This window comes from Gossypium arboreum, chromosome 6, assembly GCF_025698485.1.
Source record: "Gossypium arboreum isolate Shixiya-1 chromosome 6, ASM2569848v2, whole genome shotgun sequence".
In the NCBI taxonomy this organism is placed as follows: Eukaryota; Viridiplantae; Streptophyta; class Magnoliopsida; order Malvales; family Malvaceae; genus Gossypium; species Gossypium arboreum.
Window position 1 is genome coordinate 52130512 of NC_069075.1, and position 20863 is coordinate 52151374.

Here is a 20863-nt window from a genome sequence, read left to right on the forward strand (position 1 = left end):
CGTTGAGTTTCTAGGAAAACTCAATGGATTACCCATTATCCGTCAATTCATAGGAATGATCGTTCCATATATGCACTCCCCCGAACCTCACATCATATGGCAAGATTACCAGTCCAGGCTAAATCCCCCATATCATGAACTCGTAAGGTGATGTCAAGATTACCAGTCCAGGCTAAATCTCTTATAGTGACAACACCCTTAATGAGCTTGGATTTGAATTACCAATCCAGGCTAAATTCAGACCCTAATCAGATTACCCGTCCGGCCTAAATCTATAATGTACATATATTCTTCGGGAGGCTTGATAATTCAAGGAACACCCATCCAGACTAGATTCCTTTTCATACTTGAGATCTCGGATTACTCGTCCCGGCTAAATCCTTACTGCAACACATGCAGGATCTCAGTTCACATGTCAATGAGGGGTTATCCATCGATTTCCCTTTTGTTAACCACAACCGAGATATCTTTCACATGTTATCATCAATATACATTTCTATGATATTTCATACCAATAATAAATGCAATCACCAAGCATTCATAAAGCATACAATTATGCATTTTAAGGGTTTACTTCAAATTATCCGAACTTACCTGGTATTCTTTTCGGTATTGAGTTTTGGTTATTCCGAAACTTTGCATTTACCACGATCGACCTCCGGAATTGGTTCCTCGAGGTATATAACAGCAAAAGTAATTCATTAATACCTCACATTATACATTTCGAGTTTAATAACTACCCCGGTCCAAATGACCATTTTGCCCCTAACCTTCGACATTTTTACAATTTAGTCTTTGGGCTCGTATAATGAAACACATGAAATTTCTATCTTACCCAAGGCTAATCGAATATTTTTCTCTCTTATGGAAACCCACATTTTTCATTTTCTTCCCCATTCTTACCACTCATTTACATCTTTTGCAATTTAGTCCCTATAAGGGTTTCTCATGAAAACTAGCTTGGAAAAGATATTTATCACACATTTATATTTCATATTCCTCCATAATCCATCAAAATACAAGCAAATCATGTATGGGTAAATTTTTAAACATGAACCCTAGCATGAAATATGGGTAGAAATGGAGAGAGCAAATTACTGTGATTTCAAAAATACAAAGAACATGAAAACGGGGTTTGAGAGCACTTACTATTGATCTTGGAAGTGTTAAAAACCCTAGCTATGGTGTCTATTCAATTTTCGACAGCCATGGAGAAGGAAATGGCTGATTTTGGCTTGATGTTTCCCATTTTAATTCATTAAGATAACAAATGACCAAAAATGCCCTTATACCCTTTCTTTAAAATTTTATCCATGCAAGCCCATTTTTGTCCAAAAATTTAGAACTTGGGTAAATTGATATCCAAGACCTTATAATTCATAATCTAAAGCAATTTCATACAAATTGCTTCAGGAATCCAAGTTGTACAATTTATTCAATTTAGTCCCTAATTTCCAATTGGACATCCTATACATAGAATTTCTTCATGAAATTTTAACACATGCATATAATCATATTCTAGACCTCATAATAATCATAAAATAATTATTTTGATGTCATATTTATGGTCTCGAAACCACTATTCCGACTAAGCCCTATTTCGGGATGTTACATCAAATCTATAAAACCCAAAGGGGAACCCTAAAAAAGAGGGAATTTTTCAGATAGTAAAAGGAGGGGCATATTTTGACAGAAAATGAGGGAAGGACCAAGAAGGAAGGTTGCTGAAGATGGAGAAGATGCCTGCATCATCTTCGTAGTTGCAAGACATTGCACTACTAGTGTTGAAAGCTAGGCAAAAGTTATGATCTCAAATTTTCTCCTTTAATTCTTATTGCATTTCCTTTATAACATAATTTTTAAATATGATGTTGGTTATTGCATTAAACTCGAACTCGATTTGCCTAGCTATAAACTAAATCTGACTCGAATTTTACGGTTATCGGAAAAGTGTATTTTCGAGTCTCCGTTTCTGAAAAACAGATTTGTAAATATTTATCACAAATATTTAAAAAGTTAATTGAGTGGTTAATTAAAGTTTAATTAAGTGAATTTAGCTTAATTAAGGATAATTGGATAAAAGGATTAAATTGAATAAAGTGTGAAAGTTTAATTATAGATTAAAAGAAAATAAAAGGACCAAAATGGCAATTATGCCATTTAGCATAAGGGAGGCGGCATATAAAGTAAAAATCTAAAATTTTACTTAGATTTTAATTATAATATATATATTTATTAGTAATAAACGATATTAAATTAATTTATTATAATTATATTATAAGATATTTATATGATAAATAAATTAAATTGTGACAAGTGTGTCATAAAATAAAATACATGTGTAATAAAGGTCATACATACATTTGTAATATATGTATGTATTTACTTATTATTTAAGTAAGTATTAATGATATTGTTATTATTAAATATTATGAAATAAATTAAATAAAGACAAATGTATGGTAAATAAAATATACAAATGTAATACATATATTTGTACAATTGTAGTATATTTTATTTAATTGCTTTTATTTAAGTAAATAGATTTTTATATGAAATAAATAAAATAAATAAAAGAAAGACAAGTGTATAAAAATAATTTGGTACAAGTGTAATAATATATATGCATACAAGTGTTAAATACATATTTGTTATTAAATAGATTTTAATATAGATGTTTTATTGTTATTATTATATTATATATATAGTAAATAAAGAAAGAAAAAAAGAAATGAAACAAAGAAAAGAAACATAATAGGCAAACGAAAAGCAGGGGAAGGAAAGAAAGAAAGGAGAAAGAAAAGAAAAAGGGAGAATTAGGGTTTGAAGGTTTGGAAGTTTAACAGGTAAGTTAATTTAGCCATTTTTACTTAATTTTGATGTTTTAGAAGTTTTGGAATAATGTTCTGATGAAATTAAGTTGATATTTTGAAAGTTATTAGATTTCTAAATATGGTTCATATTGAAAAAAATGATGAATTAGGGATTAAATTGATAGAAATTCAAGTTAGAAGTGAAATAAGGATTGAACTGTAAAGTAATTCATAAGTTTTATGCTTTAGGGGCTAAATTGAAAGAACTTTGAAATTAGGGATTTATGGAGAAATTAGAGAGTTGAAATTTGGTTTTAAGTGATAGTTGAGTGAAAAATAGAGAATAAATTGTAAAGAAAACAAGTTAGTTTGAATTGAGATTAAATTAGAAGTTATGTAAATATTGAGTTGAAGTTGGAATAAATAAAATGAAATTGTATATTGATGAATTTTTAATTGTTTTAATTTCCGTAGCTAACATTGTGCCGAAAATCTCGGGTAAGCAAGAAAAAGGCAATGTCGACGAGGGTTTGTAACACCCCTTACCCGAGACCGTCGCCGGAGTCGAGCACGAGGCGTTACCTGACTTAACTTACTAATTCGGGGCATAAAATTTGCTTTTACAATTAATTTATTTACATTCATTCACTATGTCCCTAAAAATGGCCCTCGAGACCCTAAAACGTGCAATTGAAATGGTTCGGGACCAAACCGAGAACATTAAAAATTTTCCGAATACTTAGACAAATCAAAACAATTTATTTCATTATTCCTTATAAAACTGCCCACCTGTGTCATAGTCACTTAATAAATCATAACTCGAGTCATAAAACTCAAAATTTAAATTCATGAATTTTCCCTAAAACTAGACTCATATATCTTCTTACTAATTTTTTCCCTGAATTTTTGGTGTAGCCAATTAGTACAGTTTATTAGTTAAAATTTCCCCTATTGCACTATTCGACTACTCTAACCTCTCCTCACTACGAATCAATTTTCTCCCTTTACAGAATTCAAATAACCATTCCATTTATTTATCTTGAAAGTAGATTCACTAAGGAATCTATAAATATAAACTATAACTCCTAATTATTTTTGTACAATTTTTAGTGAATTTATAAAGTCAGAATAGAGGATTTAGAAATTACTCTGACCCTGTCTCACTAAAATTCAAATATCTCTTAATATACACTTCTTTTGCTTACTATGTTTATTTCATATAAAAAATAGAATTAATAAGTTTTAATTTTATATCTCATTCATCACCTAATTTGATTTCTACTATTCTTGGTGATTTTTCAAGATCACATCAATGCTACTGTTCAATACAATTTTAATGCTAATTCACTTTTTCATGATTTCTTTGTATTAACTATCATTTAGGCATACATAACACTGAAACATGTTCTTCATTAGCCATTTCAATAGCTAATCATTATCAAATATTTACATACCATTATTTATCCATATCATAAGGACATACACACAAAATGGCTAAGTCCTTATACATGCCATAAACTATAACATTTGTAAACGAAAATACCCATTTGGTAACTTGATAGTCGATAGTGTGAAGTGATCTCCGACGACCTCCAACCCGAACTTGCTTCTAAGTACTCTGAAACATGGAAAAGTGAAAGAAGTAAGCTTATAAAGTTTAGTAAGTTCACATGTAAAATAATAAGCATTAGCAATCAATTTAGCTTACTACTATGCTGTCATAATTTGCTTAAATAATGTTTAGTTCTTACTTTCCCATCTTACTCATCGGTAACCTTACCAAAGGCTCAGAACACAAAAGGCACCTTACTTAATAGCTTGCTTACATACCTGCAACACCTCACTCAACACATGAGTACTCTTTCATAATATAGGCATATTGACAATCATGTCATAAAGTGTCACAAGCATAACTCAAAACTCATCACTTACTTAATACTTGATAATCTCAATTACTTACAATCTCAATATTAAATAAGCCTTAAATGCATACATGTACTCTTTCTTCATGTTCTCACCTTTTTCCTTTTTGAACTTACCATTGCCATGTCTTGATATGGTCTTACTTGGTATCCTTGCCTTATGAACTCACCAATGCCATGCCTTGGCATGGTCTTACATAGGACCTTTGCCTTATAGTAAGTCATCAATGCCATGTCTTTACATGGTCTTACATGATTTCCTTTCCTTATAGAACTTATCAATGCCATGCCTTGGCATGGTTTTACATGATGCCCTTATCTTACCAAATGCCATGTTCCAAACATGGTCTTACATGGTATCCTTGTCTTACCAAATGCCACGTTCCAAACATGGTCTTACATGGTATCCTTGTCCTAGTGCCAATGCCACATCTTGATGTGGTCTTACATGGAGTCCTTAATCAATACCGATGCCATGTCTTGACATAGTCTTACACGGGATCCTTTCCTTACCAATGCCATGTATTGACAAGGTCTTACATGGTATCCTTAACTGTCAATTCCTCCTTAAATGCCGTGTTATGAACATGAAATTTTCCGTCAATTCTTCCTTAATTGCCATGGTACAACCATGGACTTTGAGATATCAATGCTTTTTGAAGTCACAGCTGATACATACTTGCTCAAATTTTCAAGGTTAGTCGCATAATTCAATAATAACAATACTAATAACAATAATTGCATAATAATAAAATGCTACTCAACCTACATGCTTACATACTCAATCTCATCATATCATCAACTTAACTTATTCTCATCAAACTATGCTAGTCAATACTTTCTTGTTATCATACAAAGCCATAATACAAAATATGGTCTTACATATAAATTATACAAGTTCTCTTTCCAATATCGAATTATTATCGAACATTAATCATTATATTTGAAACTCAATACTAAAGTATTTATGACCAAAATATCAATTTATCATTCAAATATGCATAATTAAATTCTTATTAAACATATGAACTTACCTCGATACCAAAACGATCATTTTACCAACTTTCCCAGTTTTCAGTTTTTCTCTCGTTCTAAGTCCAAATCTCACTTTCCGGGATCTAAAACATCATATTTAACTTATTTAATTAATGTACTATTCAAAACATTCCCTAACTCAAACTTTGGAAAAATTACAATTTTGCCCCTAAACCTTTGCAGAATTACAATTTTGCCCTTAGGCTCAGAAATTAAAATTTATCCATTTTTCTTATGTTTTATGACACGCTGAACATTTTTTCCTTCTATGGTAACATCAAATTCTCACTCTATTATGTACTTATGAACATTAGGTATTTTTACTGATTATGTCGTTTTACTAATCGCTTAGCAAAAGTTGTTTAACAAAATTTCAAGCTTCATATTCTACCATAAAACATCAAAATAAACACATTTAACCTATGGGTATTTTTCCAAATATGAACCCTAGCATGAATTATTGCTAGAATAAGCTAAATCAAGTTACCAGGACTCCAAAAATGTAAAGAACATTAAAAACGAGGCTAGAACGGACTTACTATTGAGCTTGGAAAGCTTGTAAACCCTAACCATGGCTTCCCCCATGCTATATTCAGCCTCCATGAAGAAGATGGACATATTTTGGCTTTATTTTCCCTTTTTAATTCTTTTAATTACTAAATGACCAAAATGCCCTTAAAGGCTTTTCTTTCAAATTTGTCCTATTCTTGCCCATTTTTGTCCAAACTTAAATATAATGGTCTAATTACTAAATAAGGACCTCCAATTTAAGAACCCATTTCAATTGAATTCTCGTTATTATCTAGAACACACATTTTGCTAATTTACAATTTAGTCCTAATTATCAAATTAGGCACTTATATATAAAATTTCTTCACGAAATTTTCACACAATTATTCAATCAATGAATAAACCTTAAACCTTAATGGGAATAAATTTTTTTGACCTCGAATTTGTGTCGATGAGACACTATAAGTTTTGCCTTCATCACACTATTAGGATTTGTTTGAAGAGGTACTCCGTACCTTCTTTATTACTATTATCGTTAGGATTTGTTCGATGAGGTACTCGTAATCGCTACTACTACTATTATCATATCTTTATTACCATTACGATGTATTTATTCGGCCGATGAAAACTGTATGTTATCCCAGTGTGTGGGTTGGATCCGTGTATCCGTCTGAGTCCGAGTCATGTTAATAGGGGTAAATAAAGGTACTGAATAACTGACTGCTACTGAATAACTAATTGTTACTGGATAACTGACTACTACTGAATAATTGATTGTTATTGAATAATTTATAGTTACTGAATAACTGACTGTTAAAGAGTGACTGAATATTATTGAACAACTAATTGTTATTGAATGATTGAATGTTACTGAATGAAACTAAAAAATTGATCTATACAGAAAATTATTTACTGATATTAAATAGTGAACAGAAGTGTAAATGAGACATATGAATGGAAAATATTATTATTTAAATGATTGTGAATTTATTTTCGAAAACTAATTGGGTTAATAGATGAGAAAAATCGAATGAGTTATAAATGATTTATCTATGAATTGAATAATTATACAATTGTATATGACATATGATTTTTAAGTGTTTGTTATATTTTCATTTTATTAAGTGTTCGGATTATAGAAATACCACTGAGTTCATACTCAGCATACGGTTGTTAATAGTTGAATCAGCATCCCAGGCCGATCCCGAATTCAATGAGGTAAAGCGTGTTAATAGTTGGTAATGGCATGTACCTAGAATGTTTTATGTATGTGTCATTTTGGATTGTTAATGTATTGATGAAATAAGTAGAATTAAGCTTGGTAATGGTATATAATAGGACTTAACTAATTTAGTATTAATTTGAGTCATATTGATAATATATGATAAGTGATTGGAATTGAGCATTGGATAATATATAAAATGTCTAAATTTAGCAAGTTTTGAGCATATTTAAATGTGTTTAGATGGGTTGAACATAGGTATTTTATGTGAATTGTCCGATAGGTCTGGTAATGCTCCGTAACCCTATTTTAGCGACGGTTTAGGGTTAGGGGGTGTTACAAAATCTTTTAGGCTCGGGATTACTTTTCTAAACCCTTTAATTTCTATTAATGGTCACAATTTATGTTAAATTATTCTACTTTTCTTTTTCAATGGTATTTCATGTTTTATATGGGCTGTGTATTGACAAAATGCAGCAGGTTATTAAAGATAAATTACTGCTGACATGGTTAGGTTAACTAGATAAACATTGGATAATATATGTAACACCCCTAACCCGTATCCGTCGTCGGAACAGGGTCTCAGAGTATTACCGAAACATTCAGAACATTTTACAAATAATTTACGTAGATTACTATTTGTTGCCGAGATAATTCAAAATTTCTCTTAATTAAATCCTCGAGGTCCATACGAGCATTAGAATCAAGTCAGGACTTAGTCAGAAACTCATAAATTTTTTACGACATTTCAAAAAAAAAATTCCAAAGTGCAGGGCTCACACGCCCATGTGGTCTAGGGACACAGCTGTGTGGTTAGGCTGTGTACTACACATGTAACAACCCAATTTCGATAGGGTCGGAACAGTGGTTTTTAGACTATAAATCCGAGTTAAACATAAAAATAATTCTATTTTATTATATGGTTGGCATCACGATAGAAAGCCATATGAAAATTTTATTGATTGTGTGGTTAATTAGGTAAAGGACTAAATTGCATAAAATGCAAAAGTTGGATTCTAGTAGCTATAGGTATCAAATAGCTATAGAATTCAAAACTTAAGGTCCTTATATGGTAGTTAGACCATTGAAGAGTAGTTTGTAGATATTTTAATGACTCATCCATGGAAAAATTAGAAAAGGCAAGGGACTAAATTGGAAATCACTAAAATTAAAAGATGGAAATTAAATAAAAAGAAATATTCATCTAAATTCATATCATCTTCCCCAGAATTTCTATGGAAACCCTAGGAGAGAGGAAGACAACTTACCAAGCTTGAAAAGGTATGAAATCGAGTCACGTTTTTAATGGTTTTTATATTCTTGAAACTTGGATAGCCTAATCTCTCTATTTGGGGGATTAATTTGATAAGTTATCAAGGTATGAAATTTGGGTCATGCATGTATATTCTAAAAATTAGAAATTTAGTTATTCATAGATAAACAACTTTTACAAAGTAATTTTTGATGAAAACTTGACTTAAGGACTAAAATGAGAACTGGTAAAAACCCATGGAAAATTCTAAAATTTGAGAAAAATGTGTGCTGTAAATATTGTTTATTAATTTTGGGTAGGCTCAGAAAGAGGGTTAAATTTCATGAATTTCATTTTTTGAGCCTAGGGACAAAATCAAAATTTTTGAAAAGGATAGGGGTGAAATGGTAATTTTGCCTAGGATGCAATAGAATGCGAATGTATATGAAATGTGATAGGTTAATAGTTAAATTTATCCATATAGATCCGAAAAGACCAACTACGGAACTAGATCGAGGAAAGCAAAATGTTTCGGATTAGTTGAAATTCAAAAACAAACCATTTTCAAGGTAAGTTCGTGTAACTTAAAAATGTATGTTATTATGCTTGAATTGAATTGTATGATTGAGTTGATTTGTGTGAGATGATATATACCTAATGAAATAGTCTTAAGTTGTGTAATACGGATAAATTATCATGTTCCAGTGGAATGTTGAATTTCGATGGGTTCAGAATAATAGTGCATATGTTGCAAATAGAATTTAGCTCAGACAGGTAATTCTAATGTAAGCCCTCTTGAGTTTAGGTTATAAATTGGATTTAGCCGGGACAGGTAATCCATATTAAGCTCTTTGGAGCATATGCTACTGATAGGATTTAGCCTGGTCTAGCAATCCTACTATAAAATGTATGACTCAAGAGACTGCCTTTTTATTATGTACCCTAATGGGTACTTTTGTAAATGTGTATATTACCCGAACATCCATCGAGATTTCAGTAGTTCGATGGAAAATACTCTTGAAGAGGGGAAAGGTGAAATTAATGGAAGTTTGTAATGTGATGAGCTCATCTGTGTTTACTTGATATTCATGTGAGATTATGTGACTAACTTTTTTAAATAAGTGTATGTGTTTAGGTAACTTACCCAAAATTGATGGAATATGTATTTATTTGTACTTGTGTTAATAAATAAGATCGGTAAGTTTATTTCCCATTATACAAACTTACTAAGCATAAAATACTTACAGCGTTATTTTTCCCTGGTTTATAGTGCTCAAAGCTCGTGAAGGTTGGAAGTCGGTCGGAGCAGTCATCACACTATCCACATTCTCATTTTGGTATAATGGCATGTATTGGTTGTTTTGTAACCTAGCCATTGTAGTGGCTAATGATGGTATAAGTTTGGCTATTTTAAAGTGATGTTTTGATAATCACATAAGTGCTTATTATGTGTTGGTTTGATGAAATTGTGTTAGCATATAAGTTTATGACATGACTAAGATTATATCTATTGATGCATGAGATAATACTATATGATTGATGTTAAATTTCTTGTGAATATGATGTTGGATTGGTGGATATATGTTTGTGAGTTTTAGTGCAGGAAAATGGTAACTTTTGGGTGACAAATGAGGCTAGGAAATGGCCTTATTTTGTCCACACTGGTAGAGAGACGGGCATGTGTCTTGGCCGTATGTGACACACGGCTTGTCCCATGGGCATGTGGTCCGGTAGTGTGTCCCTTGCATCTTAAAAATGAGAATTAGAATGCTCATAATTGGGCACATGAGCCAAGACACCGGCGTGTGTCTCAGCCATGTGGTTGACACAACCTTGGACACGAGCGTGTTACACGGCCACGTGAAAATTGCACCTAAATTTTGAAAATAAAATTTTGCCACATGGCCTAGCACACGGGCATGTGACTTGGCCATGTGACTTCAATTTCTTTATGCCTTAAAAGTAAGAGAGTTACACAGGTTAGGGACACGGGCGTATGTAGTACACGGCCAGACCACAGGGGCATGTGAGCCCTGCACCTAGGAAAATTTTTGAAATTTTGCAAAAAATTCCTTGAGTTCCCTATTAAGTCTTGATTTGATTCCCACACTTGTTTTGGACCTAGAAGGTCCATATAAGGGACAATATGTATGATCTTAGTAAGTGAATAGTAATTTATGTAAATTAATTGAAAAATATTTTGAATGTTCCGGTAATACTTTGAAACCCTGTTTCAATGATGAATACGGGTTTGGAGTGTTATATTTAGTGGTATCAGAGCTATGGCTGGAATTATTGAAAGATTATGATCTCGTTATTGATTACCATCCAAGGAAAGCTAATGTAGTGGCATATGCCTTGAGCCGAAAATCCTTGTTTGCCTTACTGGCACTGAGCACCCAATTATTTTTATCTGATGATGGTTCACTCATAGCTGAGTTAAAAGTTAGGCAGACATTTATGCAACAGATCTATGAAGCTCAAAAAATTATGATAGGTTGCAAACGAAACAGATACAAAGTAAATCGACTCCTGACTCAGAACTTTAGATTGAGACCGATGATTGTTTACTATTCAGAGACAAAGTATGTGTACCGAAAGGTTCAGAACTAGTACAAAAGATTTTGAATGAAACTCATAATGGCAACATGTCTATCCATCCTGGTAGTAATAAGATGTATAGTGACTTGAAAAGATGTACTAGTGGCCGAGAATGAAATGGGATATTTCAGAATTTGTATCAAAATGATTGATATGTCAACAAGTAAAGGCCAAACATCAAGTACCTTCGGGATTATTGCAGCCGGTTACAATACCGGAGTGGAAATAGGAAAGAGTTACCATGGACTTTATAACGGGATTACCTTCTACACTGAAAAAGAAATATGCTATATGGGTAATTTTCGATCGTTTAATATAGTTGCACACTTTATCCCAAGATGTATGGATTTTTCATTGGATAGATTGGCTGAATTATATGTCTTTGAGATTGTAAGGCTACATGGAGTGACAATCTCTGTAATAGCCCAAAATTGGGTCTAGTTGGAACAGAGGTTTCAGGACCACAAAATCTGAGATATAAATAATTATTTTATGATTATTTTTAGGTCTATGATATGATTGCATGATTGTGTGAAAATTTCGTGAAGAAATTCTATGCATAAAGTGCTTAATTCGAAGTTAGGGACTAAATTGAAGAAGTTGCAAAACTTGCATTCTAGAAGTTTCTAGTATGAAATTGATTTGAAATATTAATTAGGAGGTCTTAAATAGAAATTTGACCAGTTTCTAAGTTATGGACAAAAATTGGACATGGATGGAATTTTTGGAAAGTTTAGTAGTAAGGGTATTTTGGTCATTTAGGGGTAAAATGAATTAAAATACAAAATTAAAAGCCAATTTTGCTCATCTTCTTCACCATGGACGTGTATACCAAGGGAGACTCCATGGCTAGGGTTTTCAAGCTTCCCAAGCTCAATTGTAAGTCCGTTCTAACCCCGTTTTTCAAGTTCTTTACGTTTTTAGAGTCCCGGTAACTTGATTTAGCTTATGCTATCAATAATTCAACCTAGGGTTCATATTTGGAAAAATACCCATAGGTAAAATTTGTGTATTCTGGTGTTTTATGATACAATATGAGGTTTTAAAGTATGTTAGACAACTTGTGCTACTCGGTTTTAAGTGAAAACGAGCAAAAGGGCTTAATCGGTAAACATACCTAATAGTCATAAGTATATGTTAGAGTGAGAATTTGATGTTGCCATAGAAGGGAAAAGTGATCATCATGTCATAAAACATAAGAATAAGGGATGAAGTTTAATTCCGAGCCTAGGGAAAAAGTGTAAATATGCAAAAGTTTAGGGCAAAATTGTAATTTTTCCAAAGTTTGAGTTAAGGACTGTTTTGAATAGTACATTAATTAAATAAGTAAAATATGATGTTTTAGATCCCGGAAACGAGATTTGAACCTAGAATGAGAGAAAATCGAAAATTGGGAAAGTTGGTAAAATGGCCGTTTTAATATCAAGGTAAGTTCATATGTATAATAAGCATTAATTTATGCATGTTTCAATGTAAAATTGATATATTTACTATGATCTCCGAGGTGTTGAAAGTATGTAAGTTGGTATATGATAATAATACAACAATAATGTCTGTAATTTATATTTGAAAGTTAAATTTAGTGAATTAATTGAATTATGTTAAATTAAATGATTATGGTGCCAAGTTTATGAATTGATTTAAAAATATGTCTATGGTACATGAAGTGCATTGAATTATCATACATAAATGTGATTTCTATGATTATGAATATTATGGGAAATTGTAAGTTCATATGATTTTAATAAGACAATGTGTAATTTAATGTTATTGCGTTGATATTAAATGAGATGTAAGTTTATATGTAAGTAATACATCACTATTACTTGTATTATGATATTTTATAAAAATATTGGAAATATGTTTGTGGATAATTACTTGATTGGTGAAATTGTTGGAAAAGAGAGAAATCCGGTTGAACCTTCGGAAAGATTGGATGATCTGATGGTATGTAGCTAGGTTACATGTATAGTCTTGAGTGCACATCATGTGTACAAGAGAGCTACAAGACATTATGATGTAGCTAGGTCGCATGGGTGATACTATGTGTACACCATGTAGACAAGAGAGCTACGGGATATATGTAGCTAGGTCGCATGCGTGGTTCCAAGTGAAGGACACCATGTAGACAAGAGAGCTACGAGATAAACTGGCTAGGTCACAAGGGTGGTACTAAGTGTTCACCATGTGTACAAGAGAGTCGAACTATATGATGGGTGGAGCTATGTGCTGAAACCACCAAGTATCGAGGATTGATCCGAAGTGTTCAACGGGAGACTCTCTATGTATTGCTTTGTGAGTTTTGTGATGAATATGTGTAGGAACTTGGTTATGTGAATGATGTGTTCATTAAGTGACCAGGATGTGGTAAGGTTATAAACAAGTAAGTTATACATGAGGATGATTTTATGGTGACCTTGTGATCATGGGCCTATACTTGTGATGTATGAAATGTGGTGAAAATGATTTGTGATATGTATGTTAAAATGAGGTTAATACAAAGAAAGTGTGAAAGAGTGAATTAGCAATAAAACTGTTTTGGACAGTAGCAGTGATGTGATTTTGAAAAATCACCAAAAATGATATAAATTTAATAAGAGACTGAATGAGATATCAAATTAAATCTTAATGAGTCTATTTTCATATAAAAGAAACATAGAAAGCAAAGGAGTTCTATATATTGAGATATTTATGTTTTCGATGATTCGAATGATTACGTGATCCCTGTTCGACTTTGGAAAATCACAAATATTTGGATAAAAATAATTAGAGGCTAAAATTATATTTTAAAATTCATAATGAGTCTATTTTCAAGATAAATCAACAAGAACATTATCCGAGTTCATACGGTGAGATAATTATTTTTAGTGAAGAGAGGTCGAACTGTCGAGAAAGTGAAACAGGGAAATTTTAATGAATAAACTGTACTAATTGGCTAAACCAAAAATTATGAAAATTTTATGATGGAACAATATGTGAGTCTAGTTTCAGGGAAAATTTACGGATCTTAATTTTGAGCTTTGTAGCTCGAATTATAAATAATTAAGTGACTATGACTCGTGTGGACAGTTTGATGTGAACATTTATTTGTACATTGTGAAATCGTACTTACAAGAATGCTATATACATTAAGGATGTGGAATGCAGAGGAGGAGGAGGAAAATAAATATAAGTGGAATACATGGAAACTATGGTATATGAAATATTGATATAATGAAATAAATGATATGTGTTTATAAGAAAACAAAAAGTGAATGTTATGTATCATGACATGTATGTGTATATATATATATATATATATATATGACTAGTCTCAATGTAATGCTTGTTGGGTATGGAATTGAATTGAAATGTTTCAGGCAAACATGTTATTCTGCACATCTGAATCGTGGTATTTTATAAAGATATGATCTAGCTTCAAATATGAATGCTTGATGATTAAGCTGAAGATATTTGGTAAGATGATAATCTTGGTATAAATGTATAAGTGGTACTATAATAAACAAGGTAAAATGAGTATGAGAGACACATGTATGATGACATACAAATGCTATGTTTGTGGTTTAATTGAGGATGTTTAATCATTAAGTGAATACCATGTTATATGCTTTTGATTTTGTATAAGTGTGTAAGAGATCAAGGTTGACCAAAGCTTGGAAAATAGCCTAGGTATATTCCACACAGTGAGACACGACCATGTGTCTCACCGTGTATGGAACACGACTTTGGGACACGGGCGTGTGGAGCCTTGAAGCATGAAATTTCCAAGATTTTCGTAAGTTCTCAGTTTAGTCCCAAACCCTTTCTAAAGTATGTTTTGGGCTCCGTAGACTCAAATAAGGGACTATGTGTAAGAGAATGAACGTTTTGAAATATGAATAAAATTTTATGGCTCGTATTTTAGTTTAATGTTTGTATGTTTGTCTGGTAACGCCTCGTACCTTAGCCCGGCCTCGGATACGGGTAAGGGTTGTTACAATCTCCACTATCTCAGATAGGGACCCTCGATTTACAACTCGATTTTGGAGTAAGTTTCACGAAGCACTGTGCACTCGTTTACACTTTAGTATTGCATTTCATCCTCAAACAGATGGACAATCTGAACGTGTGGTACAAATTTTAAAAGGCATGCTTCGGTGTTGTGTACTTAAATTTGGAGGTAACAGGGAAAAATACTGGCCTTTGATTGAATTTGCTTACAGTAATAGTTATCAATCCAGTATTAAAATGGCACATGAAGCTCAATACGGTCACAAATGTAGAACTCCATTGTACTGGACAGAATTAAGTGAGAAAATGAGACATGGAGTTGACATGATCCAAGAGACTGAAGGAAAGGTGAAGATAATTAGACACAGTTTGAAAGCGGCCTCAAACTGTCAAAAGTCCTACACTAATTTGAAACAAAAAGAAATAGAATTTCAAGTCGGTGAAAAAGTATTCTTGAATGTGTCACCTTGGAAGAAAGTTCTCCAGTTTGGACATAAAGGAAACCTGAGTCCACGGTTCATCGAGTCATATGAGATCATTGAAAGAATTGAGCCTGTTTCATATCAGTTAGCATTACCACAGGATCTTGATAAAATTCATAATGTGTTTCATGTGTCCATGTTAAGACGATATTGATCGGATCCTTCACACTTTATTACTCCAACAGAAGTTGAGATTCAACCTGATATGACTTACAATGAGGAACCAATTAAAATACTAGCATATGAGACGAAAGAGCTAACAAATAAAAATGTGGCATTGGTAAAAGTTCTTTGGCAGCATCACGGATTAGAGGAAGCTACCTGGGAGCTGGAGGATACTATGAGGAAGCAATACCCTAATCTCTTTTCTGGTAAGAATTTTAAAGGATGAAAATTTCTAATGGAGGAGAGTTGTAACAGTCCAATTTTGATGAGGTCGAAACAGTGGTTTTAGGACCACAAATTCGATTTAAAAATAAAAATAATTCCATTTTATTTTATGGTTGGCATCATGATAGGAAGGTCATATGAAAATTTTGATATGAAAATTTTATCGATTGTGTGGTTAATTAGGTAAAGGACTAAATTGCATAAAATGTAAAAGTTGGATTCTAGTAGCTATAGGTATCAATTAGCTATAGAATTCAAAACTTAAGGTCCTTATGTGGAAATTAGACTATTGAAGTGTAGTTAGTAGATATTTTAATGACACATCCATGGAAAAATTAGAAAAGGCAAGGGACTAAATTGGAAATCACTAAAATTAAAATATGGAAATTAAATAAAAAGAAATATTCATCTAATTTCATATCATCTTTCACAAAATTTCAATGGAAACCCTAGGACAGAGGAAGACAACTTACCAAGCTTGAAAAAGTATGAAATCAAGTCCCGTTTTGAATTATTTTTATATTTTTGAAACTGGGATAGTCTTTTTTTGATAGAAAAAGACCCAAAAGTCAACCTCAATTTATTGCATCACTTAAAATAATATCATGGATTTCCAAAGGATAATCCATATCAAAATCCTTAGTGCAATTCTTAACAGTAGCCTATTTACAAAGATAATCAGTAGGTTTATTACAATAACGCGGGGCCCAAGCAAAACTAAAGTTAAAACATGGATTGAACATTTTAAGACTTTCTCGAATATGGTAGCCCATGGTTGAAAAGTCAGCATTCGTCCTATTAAGCTGATTTACCAAGCTGACGCAGTCAGACTCAAATTCCAGCTTAAGCCAAATTTTTTTCCGTGCAAAACTAAAACTTTCTTCCAACGCATGCAACTCAACCCATTTGGCTTGTACGTTCCTCTCCAAGACACCTACCCTACCACTAAGAACAAAGCCATCATGATCCCTCGCTACAAGCCCAAAACTCATCTTCCTTCCGTTCGTAGTAGCGTCAAAATTTATCTTAATGACCCCCTGTCTAGGCTTCTTCTAACCTTTCTCCATAGCTGATTTTGGAAGCATCGGTTTTTCCAGGAAATTAAAAATGCAAAAATCTTGGCTTAGCACAGTAGCACTTTCCCAAGTCACTTTGGCCTCCTCCTCCACATCACGAAAAACTTTATTGTTCCAGCTATTCCAGATATTCCAAAGCACTATAATGAAATCAAAAAATGCCTTCTTATCTAACGTACGAGCCACATCTTCAAGCCAATCCACACACCAACCGTAGCATCCCTCAAGCAAATTATTATTGAAACCTCTATAAGCCAGCACCGCCCTTGCCATTGGGCAGTCTTTCATCGCATGAAGTAGGGTCTCCATACTAATCCCACATCTCGGACAATTACCGTTGACCTTTCTTCGAATGCCGAAAATATTTTCGTACGTAGGCAAGATGTCGTGCCCCAGATGCTAGCAGAAAATCTTAATTTTTGGGAGAGTTTGTAACTTCTACGTAAACTTCTAGAAAAACCAATGAGGGCCGAGCCCCTTATGCTTAAGAGTCAACCAGGAATAAGCTGACTTAGTCGAATAATAGCCAAGGGGATTATGGAACCAAATACGGTAGTCGTCAGGGCCATTATGAAGAATGGGGATTTTGCATATTTGGTCCCTCAAATCTTCACCGTAGATCTCTATTACCCTTCACTCATTCCAGCCATCCGTCTCATTGTTCAACAGATCACTCACTTTTTCCTCTTGGACCTCCCTCTTGTTAAGCCCAATTGAATCACTCGAAATCCCTTCAAAACCCCAATTGTCGTGCCAAATATCGATCTTGCTTCCTCTACCTACATTCCAGCTAGATCCCTCGTATAGAAACCTAGCAGCTTTAGCAATGCTTTGCCAAGTAAAAGTGGGCTTATCAATATGCTTAGGATGAAAAACATCCCTATCCGGGAAATATTTAGCACTCAAAACTCTGAAGCATAACGTGTCTTTACAGCTAATAAGACGCCACACTTGCCTGCCTAACAAAGCCATGTTAAAGAGCCTTAAATCCCTGAACCTGAGGCCCCCATCCCTTTAAGGAAACATATATGGTCCCAAGATAACATATGCCAACCTCAGTTCTTATCTTTTCCCCCACCACACACGACAAATCATAGACTGAAGCTCCTCCATAACGCCGTTAGGAACAAAGAAAATCGAGAACGCGTAAGTAGGAATTGATTGAAAGATTGACTTGATGAAAATCTCCTTCCCACCGTTAGACAATAATCTTTTATACCAGCTACCAATCCTATTAGTAGCACTATCTAAAATTCTTTGGGAAGCTGCTAACTTCTTTTTACCAATCAGGATGGGCAGAATAAGGTAACCATCAAGGCTAGTCACCGCTTTCATCTTAAGCAAACCATTTAAAGTCTTGCGTTGAGGAATGTGAGTTTTCAGACTGAATTAAACCATTGACTTGTCCAAGTTGATGCTTTGGCCAGACATCCTCTCAAATGATTCCAAAATTTTTGTAAATGCCTCCACTTCACTTCATTTGTTCCTGATAAACAAAAGAGCATCGTTAGCAAAAAAGAGGTGATTAATTCTCGGACCTTCCTTACTAGACCGAATTCCTTTAATATTATTAGTCTCTTAGGCATTAATCAGCATGTGAGATAGGGCATCCATGCAGAAGAGAAAGAAATAAGGGGATAATAGGTCCCCTTGTCGGAGACCCCTTTTCGGGATAATGATGTCGGACAGAGTCATATTAGATTTAACTCTATATCAAACACTGCAAACACAATCCATAATTTTATTAATACCCATTTTCATCATCACTTTATCAAGAAAACTCCACTCCACCCGGTCGTCAGCTTTGCTTATATCGAGCTTGATCACACAACCCTTGTTCGGACCATTTTTGGAGCTACGAAGATAGTGCATGAGCTTATGGGCAACTAAAACGTTGTCATGGATCATCTGGTTGGGAACAAAGGCACTCTAATTTTGGCTGATGCATAGGGGAAGAACCTTTTTAAGCCGATTAGCAAGAGTCTTTGAAACAATCTTGTAGATCACCCTGCAAAGACTGATTGGATGAAAGTTAGCCATTTCACAGGGGTTCTTAATCTTAGGGGTGTTTCATTAATACACTCAGCACTCTTATTGCCCTTGAGGATATCATGACACAAGCTTAGAACATCTTCACCCACTATAGGCCAATGTTCCTTGAAAATGCTCCCCGAAAGCCCATCAATCCCCGGGGCCTTACACAGATCCATCTGTTTAAAAGCCATTAAGATTTCCTCATCAGTAAACTCTCTGTTCAACCTCCTGTTCATATCCTCATTAATGCATTCAAGAGCATAATGTAAATCACTCTCAACATCCAAATTAATAGAGGTCTTGAATAGATCATTAAAATAATTCCAAGCAATGAGGCAAATCTCCTTTTTGTCTTCATGCCAGTCGCCATGTGCATCTTTAAGTCTCTCAATGCTATTCTTTTTTCTATGGATCGAAGCCTGAATATGGAAATAGCAGGTGTTCCTATCACCTTCTGTCAACCATTAGGACCGTGCCCTAAGTGCCCAATATTTTTCCTCCACATCATATAAGTGGCCTAGCTTACCCCGAGCACTCTTAAGAAGGCTCATAGACCTCTCATTCGTAGGACCATCCATAAGCTTGCTGATCTCTTTTTCCAGCCCTTTAATATTATTCTTCATCCTTCTATAACACTGGTATTGCCACAGGCCCAGCTTGTCTCGAATCAGCTCCATATTCTCTATCAAATTGCACTCTTCATTGGACCAAATACTAGTGATGATATCTCTAGCCTTTTGCTCCTTCGCCCAACAAATGTCATATCTAAACCAAGCCGTATGATCAATATTCTTCTCTTTTGGCTTACTCCTATTCGTATCCATTAAGATAGCCTCATGATCAGATTTTGATTGGCGAACAATATGTAAAGTAAGAAATGACATTTTTTCCATAATAACATCGGAGATAATAAATCTATCCAGCCTCTCTTTTACAAGCCTAGTTACTTCTCTGTTGTTAGTTTACATGAACCAGTCGTTCCATATTTTAACATCGGTCAGGTTTAACTCCTCTAGAATATCGTAAAAATCATCCATCAGGGTCTTAGGTGTTCTGCGACCTCTCTTCTTCTCTGAGTTATTCAATATGTCATTAAAGTCACGTCCCAGGATCCAACCTTCATTAACTGTACTCTTCACCCTTCTCAACATATCCTAAGATTGTTGCCTTAAGCTTGGATCGATCTGGCCATAAAAGCCAGTGAACCTAAACATCTCACCATTATCCACGCTAACCAGCGAGTCAATAAGATGTTTATAGTAGTTTTGCACTGAAACTTTCATGCCCTCCCTCCACAGCAAAGCCAACCCTCCACTTTTCCCCTCCGAACTAACTACTAAACGACCCTCCATTCTGTAAATAATGTGAATACAACGAAATCCATTAGAATGAAATTTAGTTTCACAAATAATAATAATATCAGGAACATTTGCAACAAGGAGTTGCTTCAATTCACGAACTGTCACCAGGTTCCCAACCCCATGACAGTTCCAGCTAAGAATTTTCATTGCTCTTGGTAGGGCTGGTCCCCAGCTA

The 20863-nt window shown here is 33.7% G+C and overlaps 2 protein-coding genes across 2 annotated transcripts; both read right to left on the minus strand.

Moving 5' to 3' along the window:
* Positions 1 to 17926: 17926 nt before the first annotated feature.
* LOC108485304 (uncharacterized) lies at positions 17927 to 18628 on the minus strand. The gene is made up of 2 exons (XM_017789125.1): positions 18393 to 18628; positions 17927 to 18305 (listed from the first exon to the last, which is right to left on the minus strand). The coding sequence occupies exons 1-2, from the start codon at positions 18626 to 18628 to the stop codon at positions 17927 to 17929; spliced, it is 615 nt and encodes a 204-aa protein (XP_017644614.1).
* Positions 18629 to 19296: 668 nt separating this feature from the next.
* LOC108485305 (uncharacterized) lies at positions 19297 to 20211 on the minus strand. Its single transcript, XM_017789126.1, has 2 exons — positions 19854 to 20211; positions 19297 to 19781 (listed from the first exon to the last, which is right to left on the minus strand). The coding sequence occupies exons 1-2, from the start codon at positions 20209 to 20211 to the stop codon at positions 19297 to 19299; spliced, it is 843 nt and encodes a 280-aa protein (XP_017644615.1).
* Positions 20212 to 20863: the final 652 nt, after the last annotated feature.

Excerpts from the sequence above, each read along its gene's own strand:
- LOC108485305 (XM_017789126.1), bottom strand. The coding sequence starts at position 20,211 with ATGTCATTTCTTACTTTACATATTGTTCGCCAATCAAAATCTGATCAT. Across the intron at positions 19,782-19,853 it reads CCTTCTTAAGAGTGCTCGGG|AAGGTGATAGGAACACCTGC; the intron begins GTAAGCTAGGCC and ends AATGGTTGACAG.
- LOC108485304 (XM_017789125.1), bottom strand. The coding sequence starts at position 18,628 with ATGAAAGCGGTGACTAGCCTTGATGGTTACCTTATTCTGCCCATCCTG. Across the intron at positions 18,306-18,392 it reads GGCGTTATGGAGGAGCTTCA|GGATGGGGGCCTCAGGTTCA; the intron begins GTCTATGATTTG and ends GTTTCCTTAAAG.